Source organism: Cynocephalus volans, chromosome 18 (genome assembly GCF_027409185.1).
Source record: "Cynocephalus volans isolate mCynVol1 chromosome 18, mCynVol1.pri, whole genome shotgun sequence".
Lineage (NCBI taxonomy): Eukaryota > Metazoa > Chordata > Mammalia > Dermoptera > Cynocephalidae > Cynocephalus > Cynocephalus volans.
In genome coordinates, this window is record NC_084477.1 from 3,912,485 (window position 1) to 3,931,435 (window position 18,951).

At 42.9% G+C, this 18,951-nt stretch overlaps 2 protein-coding genes across 7 annotated transcripts in view; both read right to left on the bottom strand.

The window, feature by feature from the left end:
• The window catches only part of OPN3 (opsin 3), a 44,445-nt gene extending 27,147 nt beyond the window's left edge, over positions 1-17,298 (bottom strand). For 2 of the 4 annotated variants that reach the window (XM_063082815.1, XM_063082817.1), the window contains exon 1: positions 16,932-17,298. In XM_063082815.1, the coding sequence (XP_062938885.1) occupies positions 16,932-17,298 (367 nt within the window). Of the gene's footprint in view, positions 1-11,346; positions 11,427-12,184; positions 12,194-16,931 lie in introns of those variants that run through there. The other 2 variants (XM_063082816.1, XM_063082818.1) reach the window with 2 other exon arrangements.
• CHML (CHM like Rab escort protein) lies at positions 9,133-11,202 on the bottom strand. 3 transcript variants are annotated; one of them, XM_063082855.1, is made up of 2 exons: positions 10,904-11,202; positions 9,133-10,771 (listed from the first exon to the last, which is right to left on the bottom strand). In XM_063082855.1, exons 1-2 carry the CDS (start codon positions 11,102-11,104, stop codon positions 9,143-9,145), a joined length of 1,830 nt encoding a protein of 609 aa, XP_062938925.1. In that variant the 5' UTR covers positions 11,105-11,202; the 3' UTR covers positions 9,133-9,142. The 3 variants fall into 3 exon arrangements, with proteins under 3 accessions (XP_062938925.1, XP_062938924.1, XP_062938923.1); XM_063082854.1 differs by having other exon boundaries at positions 9,133-10,297; positions 10,415-11,202; XM_063082853.1 differs by having other exon boundaries at positions 9,133-11,202.
• Positions 17,299-18,951: the final 1,653 nt, after the last annotated feature.

The following is an 18,951-nucleotide window of genomic DNA, read 5'->3' on the forward strand; positions in this document are numbered from 1 at the left end:
TTCTTTTTTAAATATTCCCACATTTCCCTCGTCAGGCTTAAAATAACTGTTGTACATCCACTAGAGTTTATCTACACCTATGTCGGAGGAATTATCAGTCTGAGCAACATAGTGGCTAACTGTGTATCCGTGTCGGTCCCGATAGATTGAGCGTTCCATTACTTACCAACTCTGCGACTCTGGGAAAGTGACAGCTTTACTTCTCATCTATGCATGGAAACGTTAATACCTGCCTCACAGAGTTGTTTTAAAAACTGACATAAAATGTATGAAGAAGCCAGAACAGCCCCTGGCACGTCAATAACTCCTAGTGTTCCTGGGCTTCACCTGACACCTCTCTGAAGACACACTGCATCTCAGTCACAGCATGTGGGGTACAGAGTCAGACTGCCCGGGTATGAAGCCCACTTCTACCACTTACCAGCTGTGTGATCTTGGTCAAGTTCTTTGTCTTCAGTGTGTTTCCTCACCTGCAAAACGGGGTTACTAAGAAAGCCTACCTGGTTGCGCTGTTATGAATATTAAATAAAAGAAATACAGCACTTAGAGAAGTACTTGGCATACAATAAAGCATTACAGTTGTACCAGTGTGGGTTATGACTATCATCTCTGGATTTCCAAAGTCTAGCACGGAAACTGACACGGTTCGCGCTCAGTGTAAGTTGTAGTTTTCACTTTGCAGTGCAATCTCTTTAAGGTTTTCATCTGCCCTAAGTGTACTGACTCATCCCATTACAATCAGGTGTCTTCGACAGCTGACACCCATCTATAAAATGCCAAGCTGCTGCACTCTCTCATTGCTTTGTGAACCACCAACGAATGTAAATGTGAGTACAATTCAACAATGGACGGTTTATTTAGTCTTGTATTGGTGTCTGTGAAACTCACAGGATATTGTCATATTATGTAATTTGATTAATTCGCCAATGGTCTGTGAAGTGAATAGCACTCCTTAAAAAAAAAAAAGTATGGTAAGATATTTTTACATTGATTTTGTGGTAGTTGTTTGCGGTGTATCGAAAGATAGCCTCTCATTTCTATAATTGCTTTGCAAAGTTATTGTATTTCTGGATGAAATACATGATTAATAAAAACAAAAACTCACAAAATGTCTAATCTATACCTGACAACTGGGGCAGGATAAGAAATACTCCCTACTTCTCTGAATTTTGTTTTGGAGATTAAGTTACCATAAACCTCCAGAAGGAAGCCACTGTTGATGGTGAGGGAGGGCAGAAGGGGTAGTGGGGTCATACATGGAAACAGAAGGACAGCAGTTCCTATCAGCAATGGCTGTTCAAGCAGAACCTACAGTCAGGAGACTTCAGGAAAAGAGGTGTTAAGTGCAGAGCATAAAAGAAAGCAAAGCAGATTCCTTATGAACATTCAGAACTTTTATTTACTCTACTGCAGTTTTTCAACCGTGGCACGAACACTTGGGGGTCAATAACTCTGTTGTGAGGGCTCTGCGTTGAGCACTGCAGGATGCTGAGAAGCACGCCTACCCTCTCCGTGCCAGTATCTCCTCGTCCCAGTTTTGACAACCCCAAACGTCTCTAGATGTTGCCAAATGTCTCCTGCAGGGCAAAATTACCCAGGTTTGGGAACCTCTGCCCTAACGGAAGAAAGTTAATAAAATTATTAGATAGAACATCTTATAGACTATTCAAATGTGCACACTATTTTTAAGTTTTATTGACTTATAGAGGCTTATCCTAAAACTAATTGTCTGTAATAATACAAGGAGCCAGGATTATGACTGTAATACACATTCCCAGAGATGGGCCCGTGATCCTCTCTTCCTCAGGATGGAAGAAGCTAGAAGGGGTTGAAGAAGGGAACAGGATGATATTGAAGAAAAGAGCCACCGGAAACTGCTACTTGGTCATTCAAGTAGCAAATCTTATTTTGGATGCCTGTGATACGCAAGAAACTGTAGAGAATATAGAGGTATAGAACACGAGTTTTTGTTTTAAAGGAGATTACAATCTCAAGTATTTCCAATGCAGTTCTCATCTTCAGCCTTTTTTCTTCCATCAAACATCTGGTTGTTATTTACATTCAACAGCAGGGAGTATTACAAATAATGTTACGCAGTCATAAAATGGGACTGTTAGTGAACCAGGACACACAGCTCATTTCTCTGTTAATACTTCACTTAAATCATTTTAGGAAATTAAATATGATTAATTTTCCGAGAACAAGATGCTCAGCTTTTCCTCAGCAGTACATTCTCCTGAATATCTTCTTTATAATGGGTAATACAAATACTGAAATTGTTACAAAAACTTTAACTAGAAATTAAACTTACAAGTGAAATTAACTTATCATGATGCAAAAAGCAGTAATTTCCCCACAATGGGTAATATTTCTGTTCTTGTTTTTAAATATAAAGGATAAATAAATAAGTCTTAAGCAAAAAGAAATGGAGTACTCAAGGACTTCAATCATATTTGTAATTAAAAGAACTGGCATAAAACTCACTGCAGTAATGTCCCTAAGGATTGTTTCTTTAAAACTATAAAATGCCTAAAGATGTATATATATATATATATATATATATATATATTTTTTTTTTTTTTTGGTGGCTGGCCAGTATGGGGATCCAAACTCCTGACCCTGATGTTATCAGTACCACACTCTCCCAAGGGAGCTAACCAGCCAGCCCTGTACCTCCTTCTGAGTGAACTATAAACAGGTATTTTCCCCTCTGCTACACTTTAGTAGACTTATACCTGAAGTGTATACCTTAATTAATATTAAATAGTTGTTCACAAATTAATGAGGATATTATATAGAAAGAAATGAAGCCCTTGACACAAATACCAGGATAAAGAAATTGTTTTGACTTCAGGTGTCTCAATCCTTGTCGGCACTTTCATTACACAAATTTTAATTTATAGAATTATTTTTTGTTACTAAAAAACAAATGTATTAAAAAAATTCTAGACGCCACCTCTTTTTAAATAGTGATTTATGTGTTATGCACTCATATGCAATAAATCCACAAAGTGGAACAGTAGTATTTAAATTCTTATTGATGGATCTAGATTAGGACTGAGTTTAGGAAAGTCACTTAATTCCTCCAGGTCTTATCTATAAAATGGGTATAAATACCTCCCCTCTCTTACCTTAAATAGTGGTCCTGAGGATCACATAAGAAAATGTAGTTGTCAGGAGAAAAGCACTCCTACAAATGCTGTAGAACTGCTGCCATAATATTGTTACAGTCAAATTCTTTCAGTTAAATCACTGAGCTTCTGTGCTGTTCCTGCCAGCCCTACAGAAAGCTGGAGGTAGGTACTGTGTCCCCTGCTGTTGAAATGTGAATACATATGGTTGTTGGTTAAAAGGAAAATCACTATACTGGAAACAATGCCTTTTTATAATGAAGGTGAAAATACTAAAAGAAAAATTTTTGAAATCTTCAAAGAGGAAGCAGCTACCTCAATGCAATAGCAGCACGACTTCCACTTATTACACTGAGATGAAGCTAAATAAAATTGATGCTGATCAGAATGTGTTGGTCCTGAAACTTTACGTGCTTCTCTCATTTAGATTTTTTCACACTTCCTATTCCCTAAGCCCTCAATGTGTTGGGCTTCTGGACTCAATCTCTTACACCTCCTCTTTGCTCCTTCCCCAAGCAAGGGAGAAAGCTTCTGATTAATGTCGTAAATTTAACTGAATGTTGGCTGAAATAGATTTCAGAAAATGTTAACTGATCCAGCTTCTAACCTTTAAGCCACTTGTTTTCAACTGTGGAATTAAAGGTTCTGGCACCCTTTAAAAGGAATGCCATGTACCAGGCAGAGGTTTATCTTTTGTTTCTTTTTTTCTTTTGCAGGGAGAGGGGTAGTGGTAGTTACAGTGGTGGGTAGAAAATGTCTTAAATGCTCATTAACGTAAAAGGTACCTTGCCTTAAGGTAGATATTCCAACAGAATGTTTGTCAGGTAAAGAGAATTTCTCTTATTCATTTTCATATTTCTAATCCCTAGAATAATGCCAATTCATAATCTATAGTAGGTGTTTAACTGATGTTTGTTCAGTCAGGTCACCCTGATTTGGATCTCTCAGCTGACTGTAATAAAGGGTCTAGCTGCATCCTCAGTCCCTTCTGTCCCTAGCACAGGTATTTCTGCAAACCCATCTCAGGCCCAGGCTTGGCCACTCTAACCTTCATCTCTCTGGCCTACTCCCAAAAGATGGGTGTAGGCATGGATTTAGGACCATACTGTGGTTAGTACGTAAATGTCTTCATGCTGATGTCCTGGAATGCACAGCTACTGTTTCCATAATAACTCAATGCTGGGCAACTGAGAAAAGATACAAAATCCACATTAACCAAGAATTCCTTCCCACCAAGACTTGTAAAAAAACTCTGCCACACATTTTTGGAGATTACATTTTTGACTTTAAAATTTAGAACTTTTTTTTTTTTTTAATTTAAAGGAGAATTTTAGAAGTTTCCAAGAAATCATCAGTTTTCTCACCAATTCAGGAAACCACTTTATCAATTAATCTTTTATTTCTTAATGCACACATCGATATTTTACAGAAATAAAGAACTCCTTAAAATGTTAAACTGCAATTAGTTACATGTCTTCTTCTGATTCTTTCCAACAAAGATCTAAAGTTTTACACAAATATAATTAATAAACATAATAATTTATGTTATAATTAACACTTTTCAGTCTCACAGTTTTGCAAACAGTTTTACACATATCAGTATTATTTAATGGCTACATAAGAGTCTATGATAGTAGTAGCAATACACCAAAATTTACTTATCCACTTCCCAGCTGTTGGGCTTTTTTTCTTTTTAAAACTCGTATAAATGGAATTGCTAGAGACGTCTTTGTACAGGTAGTTTTTTCTTTCAAATATTTCCTTGGTCATATGCTACTCAAAGTGAGTTTGTATGTCAAAAGATAGATCTGTTATAGAGCTCTTGCTTTATTCTCCTAAATAGTTCTTTAAAAATACTGCTAGTATACAATGTCCTGGTAATGAGGGCACCTATAATTTTTAAAAATTTTACTAATAGCACAAACTAGGTCAAAATTGTTACAATTTGCATTTTTACTAGGAAATTTGAATACCATTCTAAGAACTGATTTTTGTATCTTCTCATGTGTACTCCATTCCTTTATAAATTTGTCTAGTAAATAGAGTACAAAGCCTTATGGATATGCATCCAGTTTTAAAAAAATATTAAGCACTACCCACACATAATGCAAACAGCTTTTTCTATTCCACCTTTTCTTGTTTTGTATCTTTTTCCTATTTAGTACACATTTTTCATTTTTCATTTAGTTGATCTACCTTGTCAACTGCTATGAAGTTCCTTCATACCACATTGGGATGAGAATTATAGTTTTTTAAATTTTTACCTTTATGCTTAACATAAATTACAATATCATATGTAAAGTGGACCTAGTATCTTTTTCCATACTAAAATCCACTAATCTTTTCACCTGCAGTTATTAAACATTAATTTCTTTCTAATTGGTTTAAGATACTTTCTACTCTACAGAATACTTAGAAAGGCTGCTTAACAGCATGTTTTAAGGATTTAAAGGGCAAAGCTCCCATTTTTCCCCTAAATTAAAAAAATTTACATGTATCTTTGCCTGCTTACTTTCCTATGTAATTTATCACAGTTCTGTCATATTACATAACACATCCAGTTGGAATGTTAAATGGAACTGTAAAAAATCTACATACAAATGTTACATATTGGCATCCCTTTGGATGTGATTTTACACATTACCTAATTTAATCCTCACAATAATTTTATAAAATATTATTTCTATTTTATAGATACCGAAATGGAAGCAAGTGGTGATTTTCCTAAGACTATACAACTGATAAGTAGTGAAGCAATGACTACAATCCTGGTTACTCAAAGGACTCTGCATTTACTATTCTCCCATTACACCAGGATGTCTCCTACGGGAAGTTTATTCATTTTTAAAATTCAGTTCAACCTGCGTCTGTTTAAGCATTTTTCTTAATTTATCCCAACAGAGTTGTGTAGCTTTAAGTGGCTCATATATATTAATACCCAAACACTTTTTAAATTGCATTTTGTCACTGTGAGGATCTAGAAATGAGATTTTTAAAAACTGTGTATCCTGCAACTTCCTGAATCGGTCTTTTATTGTTAATACATTTACATGATACAATACGTTTAGCTAGTTAGAAAGCCATGTTAACAGAAAATAATATTTGTGCTGCTTTCTTTCCCTACCTTCCTCATGCTGCGAATGCTTATTTCTATTGCAGTGACCAATTTCTTCAACCACATAAAAAATAAAAATGGTGCCAACATTGTTTAATTTCTGCTTGAGAAATGTTTCTCATAGGTCTTCCCAATAGGAATGATGTTAGTTCTTCATTTTAAATAATTACTTATCACAGTGTGGGAAACCTATAATTACCAGAGACAATTAAATCAAAGAATGATGAATTAAAAAAAACTATCTGTAGTTAATACTTTGGATTTTGACCATTTTGTTCTGTTAATGTTGATTTAATGGTTGTTCTGTTGAACACCAGCCTTGTAATCCTGAGTGAGGGTAAAAAATTATTTTTATCTGTTGCTGTACTGTTTGCTAATATTTTATTTTGCATTTGTTCAGAATGAGACCCTTTTTATAATGTTTGACTTTTAGAATTGAGGCCATATTTGCTTCAAAATGCAATCAGAAGCATACTATCTTTCTTCATACATATTTAGATAGATATTTATTCTTTAAACATTTGAAAAATTTCACCAATTAGCCCATTAGAGTTAAATTCCAACTTGTCAGAAAATTATACTAGATTATAATAGTTCCTAAATTTTTAAAGCCTTTTTATTGGTTATAACTTTTCTTGTTTCCAACTTATTCTGTATTCATTTAAGAAATATAGTCGTTTTTTAGTTTTTTAAACAACCCTTATTTTGGACTAGTCTTTTTTTCTGTTTCCATTATATTCAGCTATATCATCTCTAGCAACTTCCTCAATTTCTAATGAATAATGAATGATATTGAAGAACTCTTCAGAAGGTCTAGATTACCTTTATCTCCATTTCAGTTATCGTCTTCAAATTTTTTTCATTTTAATTCCTATTTTATAGGTCTGCTTCAGGCATTTCAGTTATTTTGATAAGTTTAAACCTTAGGATCCTCCCAATAACACCACTTTATTATACTCAGTAATATCAGTATTAATGCCAATCCAGGACTTTCTACTTTCTATAAGCTGTAAATTACGAAAACCTTTGTCTCATTTTCCACATATAGAAGAGCAACAAAAGACTGTATTCAGAGCACATTTTAGCCTAGTAGCATTTGCATTTTTTTAACAATACAATCATTAGCTCGAGATGTTACTGAAGAGCATTATTTTGTTAGTACTTAGCCAATTTCACTTCAATGAGATCCATAGCTCTAAAATATATTTATATGTAATTAATCTTAATCTTCACATTTCTCTAGCTCGATATGCTGCAAGACCAGTGTCGGTCTCCTTTTCTTTCCCAGCAACGCTAGACTGATTTTCAGTTTAGCATTTCCTCCTTCTACATAGTACCTACTCTTATAACAGTGAACATTAGTGGAAAGATCAAGGGTTTTGGAATCATGAAAGCCTGGGTCCAAGTGTTGGCTCTTCCACATACCAAACTTGGAGCGAACTGTTAATAATTTGTTTCCCCTGTGAAAGTATATGCAATAATATCTGCCTCACAGGGTCACTGAGAAACTGTAATGAGAAAGCACTACAGGCCCAGAGCAAAAAGTGCTCTGTTCCAGAGCAAAAACTGTCATGAAAGGGCTTGCTTCCTATGGGATCACCATTCGCTGCTCAAGGAATGGAAATGGGACTAAGTAGGAAGGAAGTTCACCTCTTCTGACAGCTCCACATGTTTTCACCACTGGAATGCCACCAGTCTTATGACCTCTGGTGGTGGTGGGAGGGGGCTCTATCCTCTAGATAACAGCGAAGAGGCAGAAGTGATTACGAAGGCTGTTGCCTCACTATTTATGGGGTGGGACACAACCGAAGGGACATGCAAAATCCTCCTTTTATTCACTATCAGTTGCAGTCAGTGTTGCTAATTTAAGTGGTAGCAGAGCCAAGGAGGTGGTGTGTTCCATTGTCACTGAGAAACCTCGGGTAATCTATTTACAGAGCGTTAAAAAACCATCAGTAATCTCAGGTGCAAAATGCCTCACTTAAGTTTCTCAGGAATTCCTGCTTCGAAATTTTAGAACTGGCCATTCTGAAGTATCTTTTTCTGCAGCATTAATTTCTCGTTTTGTTGAAAGTTTATTTATGTGCTGGAGCAGGGCTCTGCAGAAATTTTTTGAAGTATTAAACCAGAAATAATGCTATTCTCTAGATTTTCTTTGAAACAAACCTCCCCAAAATGAACTCTTCAACTACTAATGGAACTTTTTGTAAAGTAGATGACTGTGGTGATGGTCACCACTTCCTCAGTTACAAGGTCAAGTAGGTGAATTAAGCTGCAAAATGTATTGTAAACATCAGACCTATACAAAGAACAAAGGATCATGCAAAGCTCATCTTTTAACAATTATACACAAATGTATTTTATCATATTGGCACTTGTGTTAATTGCTATTCCTACCACCATGTCTACATGTTTATATTACATACAAAAGACCTACATAATTTACTATTTGTATATTTTTCTGTATTCAGATAGAGGTGGTAGCAACCGTAACAGCTGCAAAAGTAATAAAAATATTTCTTAGACATTATTACTCATTCTATAGACAATGACAAAACCAGAATATCATTAGCAGATAGAATATTACCTTCCTTTAAACACAGTTGCTGATACGGTACCCTCACACATATACTAATGCTAAAATAAAGTTAACCTGTTTTAAGATTAAGGATCATGGAGCCCACACTAAAACAAAAATTCCAATAACCTATAAATCAGTTACTGATAGGCTAACAAAGACATCCAATACTGAATGTCTCAAAGATAGTTAAAGACAACAACTGCATAGCATTCATCATATAACCACTTCCAATTACTCATATGGAAAACTGTTCTTTAAAGAGAATACCTGATGCCAAAATGAAGGCCCCAAGTAACATTTCCAGTGTGTTTTTTTCTAATTTTTAAGGTGCTCCCCTTGGTTTTCTGGGTTTTTGCTTTCCTCAGAAGATTCTACTTTGGCCATTGTAGTATCATCGGTTCCAAGAGCCTGTGGTTGCTTATCATCACGGTCAAAGGTAATGTCTTCTGGATTTGGAGGTGGAGGGCAGAATTCTTCATTTGGAAAGATCTCCTGGAAAAGTGTTTCAGCTTGCTTGACTGCATGTTCATTTCCTAGTCCACAGTCAGGCCCAGAGCAGACATAAACATTGGAAGGTAAGCCACTATATAAGCTTCTGCTGATTCCTGAGGAGTCTCTCATATTAAAATAAAGAGCCCACAAGAGTCTTGGCTTTCTAAGTTCTTCCTTTTCTATTTCTATCTCAGCATATGGGGTGAATAACTTCTTCACCACTGATTCTAAGTCTTCTCTTGCAGTTTTGGAAGATGAACAGGTCAGATGTACCAGATAGGTGTCTTTCATACATGTCATGGTTGAAGAACATAATTCTGTGACCCGAACAGCACAAGTTCCTGGTTCTGCTGGAGGAACAATCAAAATGGAAATCTGCTGATCTGAATCTGTCTTTAGTATAGACTGGTCTGTAATGAGCACTGCCCTAGAGATCTGCTTATACTGCACATTTGAGCATGTTTCCTCAGAAAGGTAACTATCCTCCACAATAAAATATTTAGCATTTATTCTTTGACCAAAGTGATCTATAATTGCTTTACATCTTCCAGATTCTTTGTCAACTACAAGGCATTGCACTTTATGGCGAAGACAATAGATTCCACCAAAAACTGCACACATCCTGCAGAAACACTGGGGAATTTCTCCTTGGCCATACAAGGGAAATAAAAAGGGAGTGTTGCCAAACCGTCCAAGACACTGAAGGAAGTTTCTCGTTGCTTTAAGGCCATCTATTGTAGAGCAAGATGATTCTGATGTCATTGCAATCGAGTGCAGTACAAAATGTTGGAGGTTGGGGGTTAAGTTTTTGGTCTTTAAGTATTCTGAAAATGAACATTGCTTGAAAGTTTGGTATTCATCTGGATGTTGTTCATAGTCTAAACAAAATGTGAGAAATTTCATTAGCATCCTCTTTTCAACCATAGTGAGTTCTTTGCTATTAAACACATCTGCTCTGGAACAAGGCACCTGTTCCACCTTTCCTTCCCGAAATGCAAGAATCCTAGTGACATTTTCAAATTCTGCATAACGACTAACGTTTGATTTGATTAAAAGATCAATTAGCAATCCTTGAGAATAAAGCAGCTTTGACACCAAATCAATATTAAACCTCCTGCCTTCTTTAACTATTTGAGAGTAAGTAATCCTATTTCTCTTTGGTTGATCAGTATTGTCTTCTGCAGGTTTGTTTTCACCTTTATCTCCATCTGAAATTGTGCACGTACAAGTTTTATCTCCACGATACTTTCCTTTCTCCAGCGATTCCTCTACATCCATTACTTCTGTTGAAATCTCTCTATCACTGTTTTCAGTGTGTTTGGCAGGCATTTCATAGCTAGTAAAATATTTGTGCTTTTCTTCAGGTGAGCATGAAGAATCCAGAAGTTCGGTGAGGGTACTAGATGTCATGGAAGAAGGATTTTTCTGCAAAGCACCAAGCTCCTCAACATTGTCCTCCACAATCTGACCAGCATAACAAAAAACTTCTGTGTGCTGAATGGTTTTATCCTTCTTGCAAAAAGTGATGGCTTCTTCTGTTTCAAGGATCAGGTCTCGCCATGCAGCATTACTTTCTTCCCCAATGTCACTGTTCTGCTGATACTCCTTCAACCAGGACAGCAATCCTGAAAAGCTAAAACTAGCCCAGTTTCCTCCATAGTAACTTCTTGAATCAATATGCAGAACCCTCTGACCACTTCTTGAACATGCAGCTGCAAGGATGGATTCGGGCAAACCTGTCCCTATTATAACCACATCAAACTGTGTGGGGAGACTGTCCGCCATCCTAGGAGGTAAAGCTTCTGGTGACAACTGCCGATGAACCTAGGCTGAGGGCTCAGCTGAGGTGTGATTATGCTGTAATAAAATCTCTCCTTGTGATGTTCCAGTTCATCCCAGAAACACTGAGGTTGCAGATCCTAGCTGTTTAACTGTTGACCTTTTTGAATATTTTTTTTCTTATAAGTCAGTAGCATAAAAACACGATCAAGTACATGTAATCACATCTGAGAATACTAAAATGGATGTGTGGTTTTCATTTCTGCATTTCATCTTAGCAGTAAATGTCAAAATGCATGACACATGCATTTGTGACTGGAACTCTTCTCTGAAAGAAGAAAATTCAAGAAAGAATACAATCGTAAACAATATAAAAGTAATTTCGTGCAACAGCAATTACACTTCATCGGAGGCGAGCAACACCAAGCCCAGGGTTCCGATCCCCTTACCGGTCACAAAAAAAAAAAAAAAAAAAAAAAAAAAAAAAAATTTAGGCACATAAAATAGGCCTACTGAAGAGAAAGTGTATTTATAATAAATCTTTATATAAGTATAAATAAGCACATGCATGTTTTATAAGTACAAGTTAAAAAGGAAAATTCCTGGAGAAGGGGAATGGTCCTCTCTCCCACAACCAGGCACACCACGCCAGCACCCTGGCACCCACCCAGGGACCCAGGGTATGGAGAAGGGGACCAGACCTCTCTCCCACAACCAACTGAGCCAGTACCTTGAGGCCCACCCAGGGACCTGGGGTATGAAGTTGGGGACCACACCTCTCTCCCACAACCAGGCACAACATGCCAGCAACTTGGAGCCCACCCAGAGACCCGGGGCAAGGAGAAGGGGAATGGTCCTTTCTCTCACAACCAGGCACACTGCGCCAGTGCTTCAGGGCCCGCCCAGGGACCCGAGGCATGGAGAAGGGGACTGGATCCCCCTCCCACAACCAGGCACACCACGCCTCCACCTTAGGGCCTGCCCGGGGACCCGAGGCAAGGAGAAGGGGAATGGACCTCTCTCCCACAACCAGGCAAGCTAGTGCTTCAGGGCCCACCCAGGGACCTGGGGTATGGAGAAGGGGACTGGACCACCCTCCTACAACCAGGCACAACATGCCAGCACCTCGGAGCCCACCCAGGGACCTGGGGCAAGGAGAAGGGGAACGGTCCTCTCTCCCACAACCAGGCACACTGTGTCAGAGCTTCAGGGCCCACCCAGGGACCCGAGACATAGAGAAGGGGACTGGACCTCTCTCCCATAACCAGGCACACCACGCCAGCACCTTGGGGCCTGCCCAGGGACCCGAGGCAAGGAGAAGGGGAACGGACCTCTCTCCCACAACCAGGCACACCACAGCAGCACCTTGGGGCCTGCCCAGGGACCCGAGGCAAGGAGAAGGGGAACAGACCTCTCTCCCACAACCAGGCAAACTGAGCTAGCATCTTGGGGCCCACCCAGGGACCCAGGGTAAGGAGTCGGGGACCAGACCACCCTCCCACAACCAGGCACACCATGCCAGAACTTCAGAGCCCACCCAGGGACCCAGGGCATGGAGAAGGGGACCAGACCTCTCTCCCACAATCAGGCACACCAAGCCAGCACCTGGGGTTCCGCCCAGTGACACGAGGCATGGAACCAGGAAGCGAACCCTCCTCCCACAACAAGGCACACCACGCCAGTACCTCGGGGCCCACCCAGGGACCCAAGGCAAGGAGAAGGGGACTGGACCTCTTTCCCACAACCAGGGACACTGTGCCAGCACCTTGGAGCCCACCCGGCCCAGAGGCATGCAGAAGGGGACTGGCCCTCTCTCCCACAACCAGGTACACCAAGCCAGTGCCTCAGGTCCCGCCCAGTGACCTGAGGTAGAGAGTCAGGGACTGGACCCTCCTCCCACAGCAGGCAAAAAACGCCAGCACCTTGGGGCCCACCTGAGTACCCGAGGCATGGAGAAGAGGACCAGACCCCTCTCCCACAATGAGGCACATGGCGCCAACATCTTGGGGCCTGCCCAGTGACCAGAGGCATGGAGAAGGGGACCAAACACACCCCACAATCAGGCATACTGCCAGTGCCAAGGAGCATACCAAAAACAGCACCTCCACATGGTTGGCCCACCACAGGCACCGCAATAACCATGGCTGCTACAAAAGCGGCTAGATGCCACAACCACCACGTAAATGGTCTGCCAACCACTGGAGTGCATTGACACAAGGAGAGTCACCAGCAGAGACAAAGAAAAGAAGAGGATTCCTCTTTCCACAAAACCCATTTCAGAGTGACAGAAGAAGCATCTGCTCTATGATAATATTGGGGGAACCCCATCACATCTCTTAGCATTGGACAGATCATCTAGGCAACAAATTAACAAAGTAACCATTACTCTTTCAGAAGGAGAGAAGAAATCTAGGGCAATTAGAGGGGGGAGGGGGAGGGAACGGGGGAAGGGGTGAGATTGGACAAGGGGCATAAAGAATAATTACGATTTGTAACGATATATATGCTAGTAATATGATTTAATCAACATATCTCAATGTTCAACCCCCAAAATATGTATAATCGATTTTGATTCAATAAATAAAACGAATTTTTTAAAAAAAAGAACATAAAAAAAAGGAAAATTCTTGGTTTCATGTTAATATATTAACATAAATACCATCTACTTCTAACATTTGAATAGGGTGATGTTCACATTTCTCCAAACTGTCTCTGAATCTCTGTAACCCTGAATCTGTACATCCCAAGAAAAAGGTCTGTCTAGACATCCTCTGCCAAGACTAAAATGTTGTTTGCTATTCTTATTTTTGAAGGGGTAGTGAAAAAAGACTATGCTATTAACTTCCCGCATACTGCAGGCTATGTCCCATGCACAGAACACTAGGGGCAGCCAGCGGTGGAACAGCCAAGGGGTAGGTGAGCATACTGTCTTTAGGCTACAGCACTATTCGTACCACACTGCTAGCCTTCCTAGCATTCATCATTGCACAGTAGCACTGAGAGTTTTCCCAGCTCTGATTTTCACTACCGTTAAAACTACTAAAATCTATTTAGGTGAGTGATACTAGGGGGTGAGAGAAAGACCTCTACTGAAATGTAGATCAGTGAAGCTGGACCTGCCTAGGCTAAGATGATTAATTATCCTGGATATCAGTAAAACGAGACATTCAATTGGAACTTAGATTAAATTGACTAGGTCACTCATTGACCTGACTGGTCACTTGAACTGAAATGTCAATCCTCATAGTCCTGTCTAGTCAAAACCTCTGCCTCAAGAACATCGGAGATTCCACTAATTTTTAGCATTCCTCATGATGCCTGGAACTGAGCCTGGAACGAAGCAGTTACCTGGCCTCCTTGTGTATATATGTAAGTATGTCTAAATTTCCTATTCTGCCTTCTTCCAGCAGGGTGTGAAGAGGGAGACAAAACCTTTCAGGGTAACTGAAGAGGTGTACCCACAAAACCTTTCAGAGGTAACTGAAGAGTGTGTGCTTATTCTTGGCGTAGAAGGGGACAGATCTGAGGACAGGAGTAAGAGCAGAGGACGAAGGCCATAAGAGCTAAGAGCAGGCACCTTCTAACCTACAGATATCAAATCAGTCACCAAAATACAAAGCAAGTGGGATGACCTTAAAGAACATTAAGCTCAACTACCCCATAATAGAGATGAGAAAAGTAGCTGGAGAGATCAAGCGATTTAGGAAAGTCCACATAACACATTAGCCACAGGATCAAGAGCAGGACTCCCTTTAGGCCAATGGTCTTTCCACTAGATAGGGCAGCCTCTCCAAAAGCCTCTGGAGCAAGCAGCTACCTCCAGCATCATGTTATTTCTTCCCCCTTCCATACTCCACAGCTGGTTAGTTCTTGCTCAGGGATAAATAACAACAGAGTTTGAAGCAAACCGTTTGCTTCCTTCACCTTTAACCCTAATCTAGAATCACGATTTTTAGAATTTACTCCAGGCAAAGTAATATCTTTGCAAAGAACTTCTTAAGACTCATAGTAACCTCACTACTGATTTGTCTCCAGGACTTAAACAAGTCTCTGAACCTCTTATCCCAGAGTTTCCACCTCTGATTTAAAAACAGGGATAAAGTCATCATTGAAAGAACTAACTTAATGCCTTGAAGAAACAGAGCAGCCCTCAGGTAAAATACCATGTGGTGAACGTTTCTAATAGTCTTAGAGAATCCTTCTGGTTGAGATAGGATGCTACCTTGTAGAGACGGTGAAGGAGGAAAAAAAGGAAGGAACAGACTAGGAGACGTGGAGGGGTGGGGGGTGGAGGGGGTGGGTCTGCAGGGGGAAGACGTGAGGAAGAGGGTGGATGCCAGTACTTACAAAGAACTCAATGCACCCTTCTTTCCAAACTCCCACGCACAAAGAACTTCCCAGCAAAGTCACTTCATGAAAATAAGAACGTTCAGGTCTGTGGACAAACACCTGTTGGCCCACCCTAGGGAGCATTATTGATGATACTTTAGGCTTGAATCACCTCTTTAAAGCTTAAAGAAGATTCCTGCCTAAAAAATTGCCTGATAGGTATTTTTAATTAACACAGAGTATAATCACATAGTTTTCTATATTATCACCTACATAAGCTTACAGTCTCTTTCCCAAGTTTCAAATCTTTGTGCAAATGAAATTGTCAGATTAATGCTTACTGAGCACGGGGGAAGAGAACATTAGAATCACTGAGGCAATCAAATGAAATCATGATTTCTGGGACCTTTTTTGCTTCCTTCAAAATATCAAAAAATAAGCCACTACAAACATCATGATATTTGGGTTTGTTACAATATAAAAGGTTGGTAAATAAGAAAATATTTTTTGATAATCCTACAAAGATTTTTTTCTCCCAAACCTGCCAAGATAAAAACAGTAATAAAGAATCAACGTTTTTCAGGGCTTAAAAAAGAAACCTTAAGACCTGAGAAACACACATTTCTATTTCAAATCTTTGTACAAATGGAATACCTGGAGCAGAACAAAAACTAATGTCTTTCTCAAGCTTAGGGAAAAAAATCACATCTTCAGTGATATGCTGGTTTGCTGATCCCCCTTCAAAATGTCAAGTCTCAGTGAGACTTAAATCTTCCATAATGATGAGGAAGGAGTATTGCAAAAATAAATTTTCAATTAACCATCAAGTTCTACTTTAATGAAATCTCTTGGCTGCACAGCTAATTATCTGTTCACCTGATTTGGGATTCTCTGAACCACGTTACCTCACCTTAGATTTTGGTGATGGAATCTATAGGGAGGGGCATACAGTAAAAATAGCTTGCGGGGCACATACCAATTTGCATTCTGAGCCCCTGAATGAAACTATCTCATTCCCTAGAAAGCATTCAAAGGTTTACAACTGCTAATGAGCTAAAAACCAAAAAACCCCACAATTACACCCTGCTACTATTCCTGGTTTCCCGTTTTAGGAAACATACAAAGTATGAACTGAATTTCTTCTCGTCACCCCCCTCCAAGTTTCACGAGCTAATCACTTTTCCCTTGACTCTCGACTGCAGACCCTCATTTCTTTCCTCAGAGTGTGACAGCCCCTGTGTCGTGTGCCCTGTTGAATTCCAGCAGGGGGTGAAAATGAGGGAAGGAGCCGACAGGGGGCGGGCTGGAGACAGGTGAGGGGCGCGGGCGGGGGTCGGCGCGGGGAGGGAACAAGGCGCCAAGCGGCTGGGGGTCGAGAAGCCCGAGGGGCCCGGGGCCGGGCGGGAAGGAGCGGGGCCGGGGGCACGCCCAGAGCTGGCGGCCATGCGGGAGCGGGGAGTCTGCGGACGATGGGACGCCGCCGTCCCCTCCCAGCCCAACTCACCGAAGAGGCTGCTGCTGAACCCGTCCCACGCGCAGCCCGCGGCGTCCCACACCCAGCCGTTCCTCAGGCAGGACACGAAGGTAAAGGGGACCCCGAAGACGGACGCCAGCAGGTCGCTGAGGCTGATGCTGACCAGCAGGAGGTGGGTGGGAGCGCGCAGCCGCTGGCACTTGCAGTAGAGGACGAGCACCAGCAGGTTGTTGCCGACGCCCAGCAGCCCCGCGGAGCCCAGCAGCAGCGCCAGGCGCTCGTAGGTGCCCGGGCTGAAGAGCGGCGCGGGACGCGGCGTCCCCGCCGGCCCCTCGACGCCCGCGGCCCCGCCGCCCTCCCAGTAGCCCTGGCCGCCGCTGCGGTTGCCGGAGAACATGGCCCGGCGCCGGCGCGCTCGAGGGCGGAGGCGCTCAGCGTGCGGCGCGGCTCGCGGGGTGCTCGGCACTGGGTGGGGCCGGGGCTCCGTCACCTGCTCCGGCCATTGTGCGCCTGAGGAGCCGCCGCAGCCGCGCGCGCGGGCCGCCCTGGACCCGCCCCTTCCGCACGGCGCCCCTCGTAGCCCCGCCCCTCGTCACTGCCCCGCCCCTGAGCGCTCTTGTGGTCCCACCCTCTCCCCGCTGGCGGCTTCCCGCCGCTGCCCCCCACCGCACGCCCTCTTAGCCCCGCCCCTCTCCGATGCCCCGCCCCTTCCGCACGGCGCGCCCCTTCGCCTCACCCCTCCCTGTTGCCCCGCCCCTGCGTGCCCTTGCAGCCCCACCCTCTCCCCCTTCTGCAGCTCCCTGTCGCTGCCCCCCACCGCACTCCCTCTTAGCCCCGCCCCTCCCCGCTGCCCCGCCCCTGCGCGCCTTGAGGCCCCACCCTCTCCCCGCTGGCAGCTTCCCACCGCTGACCCCACCGCGCGACCTTCTAGCCCCGCCCCTCCTCGCTGCCCCGCCCCTGCGCGCCTTGTAGTCCCACCCGCTCCCCGCTGGCAGCTTTCCGCCGCTGCCCCACACCAGGTGCCCTCTTAGCCCCGCCCCTCTCTGCTGCCCCGTCGCCCCGCCCCTCCACCCTCGCCCCTGAGCGCTTTTGTAGCCCCACCCTCTTCCCCTTGGGCAGCTCCCTGTCGCTGACCCCCCCCCCGCCTGCCCTTGTAGCCCCGCCCCTCCCTGCTGCCCCGCCCCTGCGCGCTCTTGTAGCCCCACCCTCTCCCCGCGGGCAACTTCCCGCCGCTGCCCCCCATCGCGCGCCCTCTTAGCCCCGCCCCTTCCTCACACCTCGCCTCGTAGCCCCGCCCCTCCCCGCTGCCCCGCCCCTGCGCGCCCTTGTGGCCCCGCCCCACTCCCCGGGCCGCCGCCTCTACCCCAGCACACCCGGGCGAGCATGGGCGCGCATGGCGGGCAGGCCCGAGGGGAGGGCTGCACGGGGGCACATCAACCGCAGTGGCTCCTCACACCCCCCTTCTCCCCCAGTTTGAGCATAGTGTGTTCATTCACTCTCTTCCTTATGCATTCATTCATTTGTAAATATTTATGAGCGCCTGCACCGACTGAAGAATACAGGGGGTAGACCTGTCCTGTTAACGAGGCCTGCCGAAGCCCTCCATTGGCGTTGACCGCCTGGACTGTGACCTCAAAACTTCAACCTAAATCTAGCAAGTATAGAGAGGTAGGCGCTATATTTAGAACAGCATACATTTTCCACTGGGCCTTTTCCCCAGTAGCAATGAAAATATAGTACAAGTCAAATATAGCTTGTGAAGGTGATCACACTCTGCAAGGGCTGCTTCTGCCTCTGTCACTGCACAGTCCTTAGCAAAGCCCCACAGGGGACCTCAGTCTTGAGCCCCACCTGCAGCTGCCCTGGGCAATGGTGACTAGCACAGTTCGTGGAAACTAAAGTCATTGTTCTCCAAGAGGGTGTTTACCCCTCTCACCTCTGTTCAAAAGATTGGTAAAGGAGTAGCTTCAGTGAATCCACATTCCAAATTCCCTGGAGATAGAATCTGATGGGTTGAGCAGTAGGCTTTCCACTGTGGTGCACTGAGCAG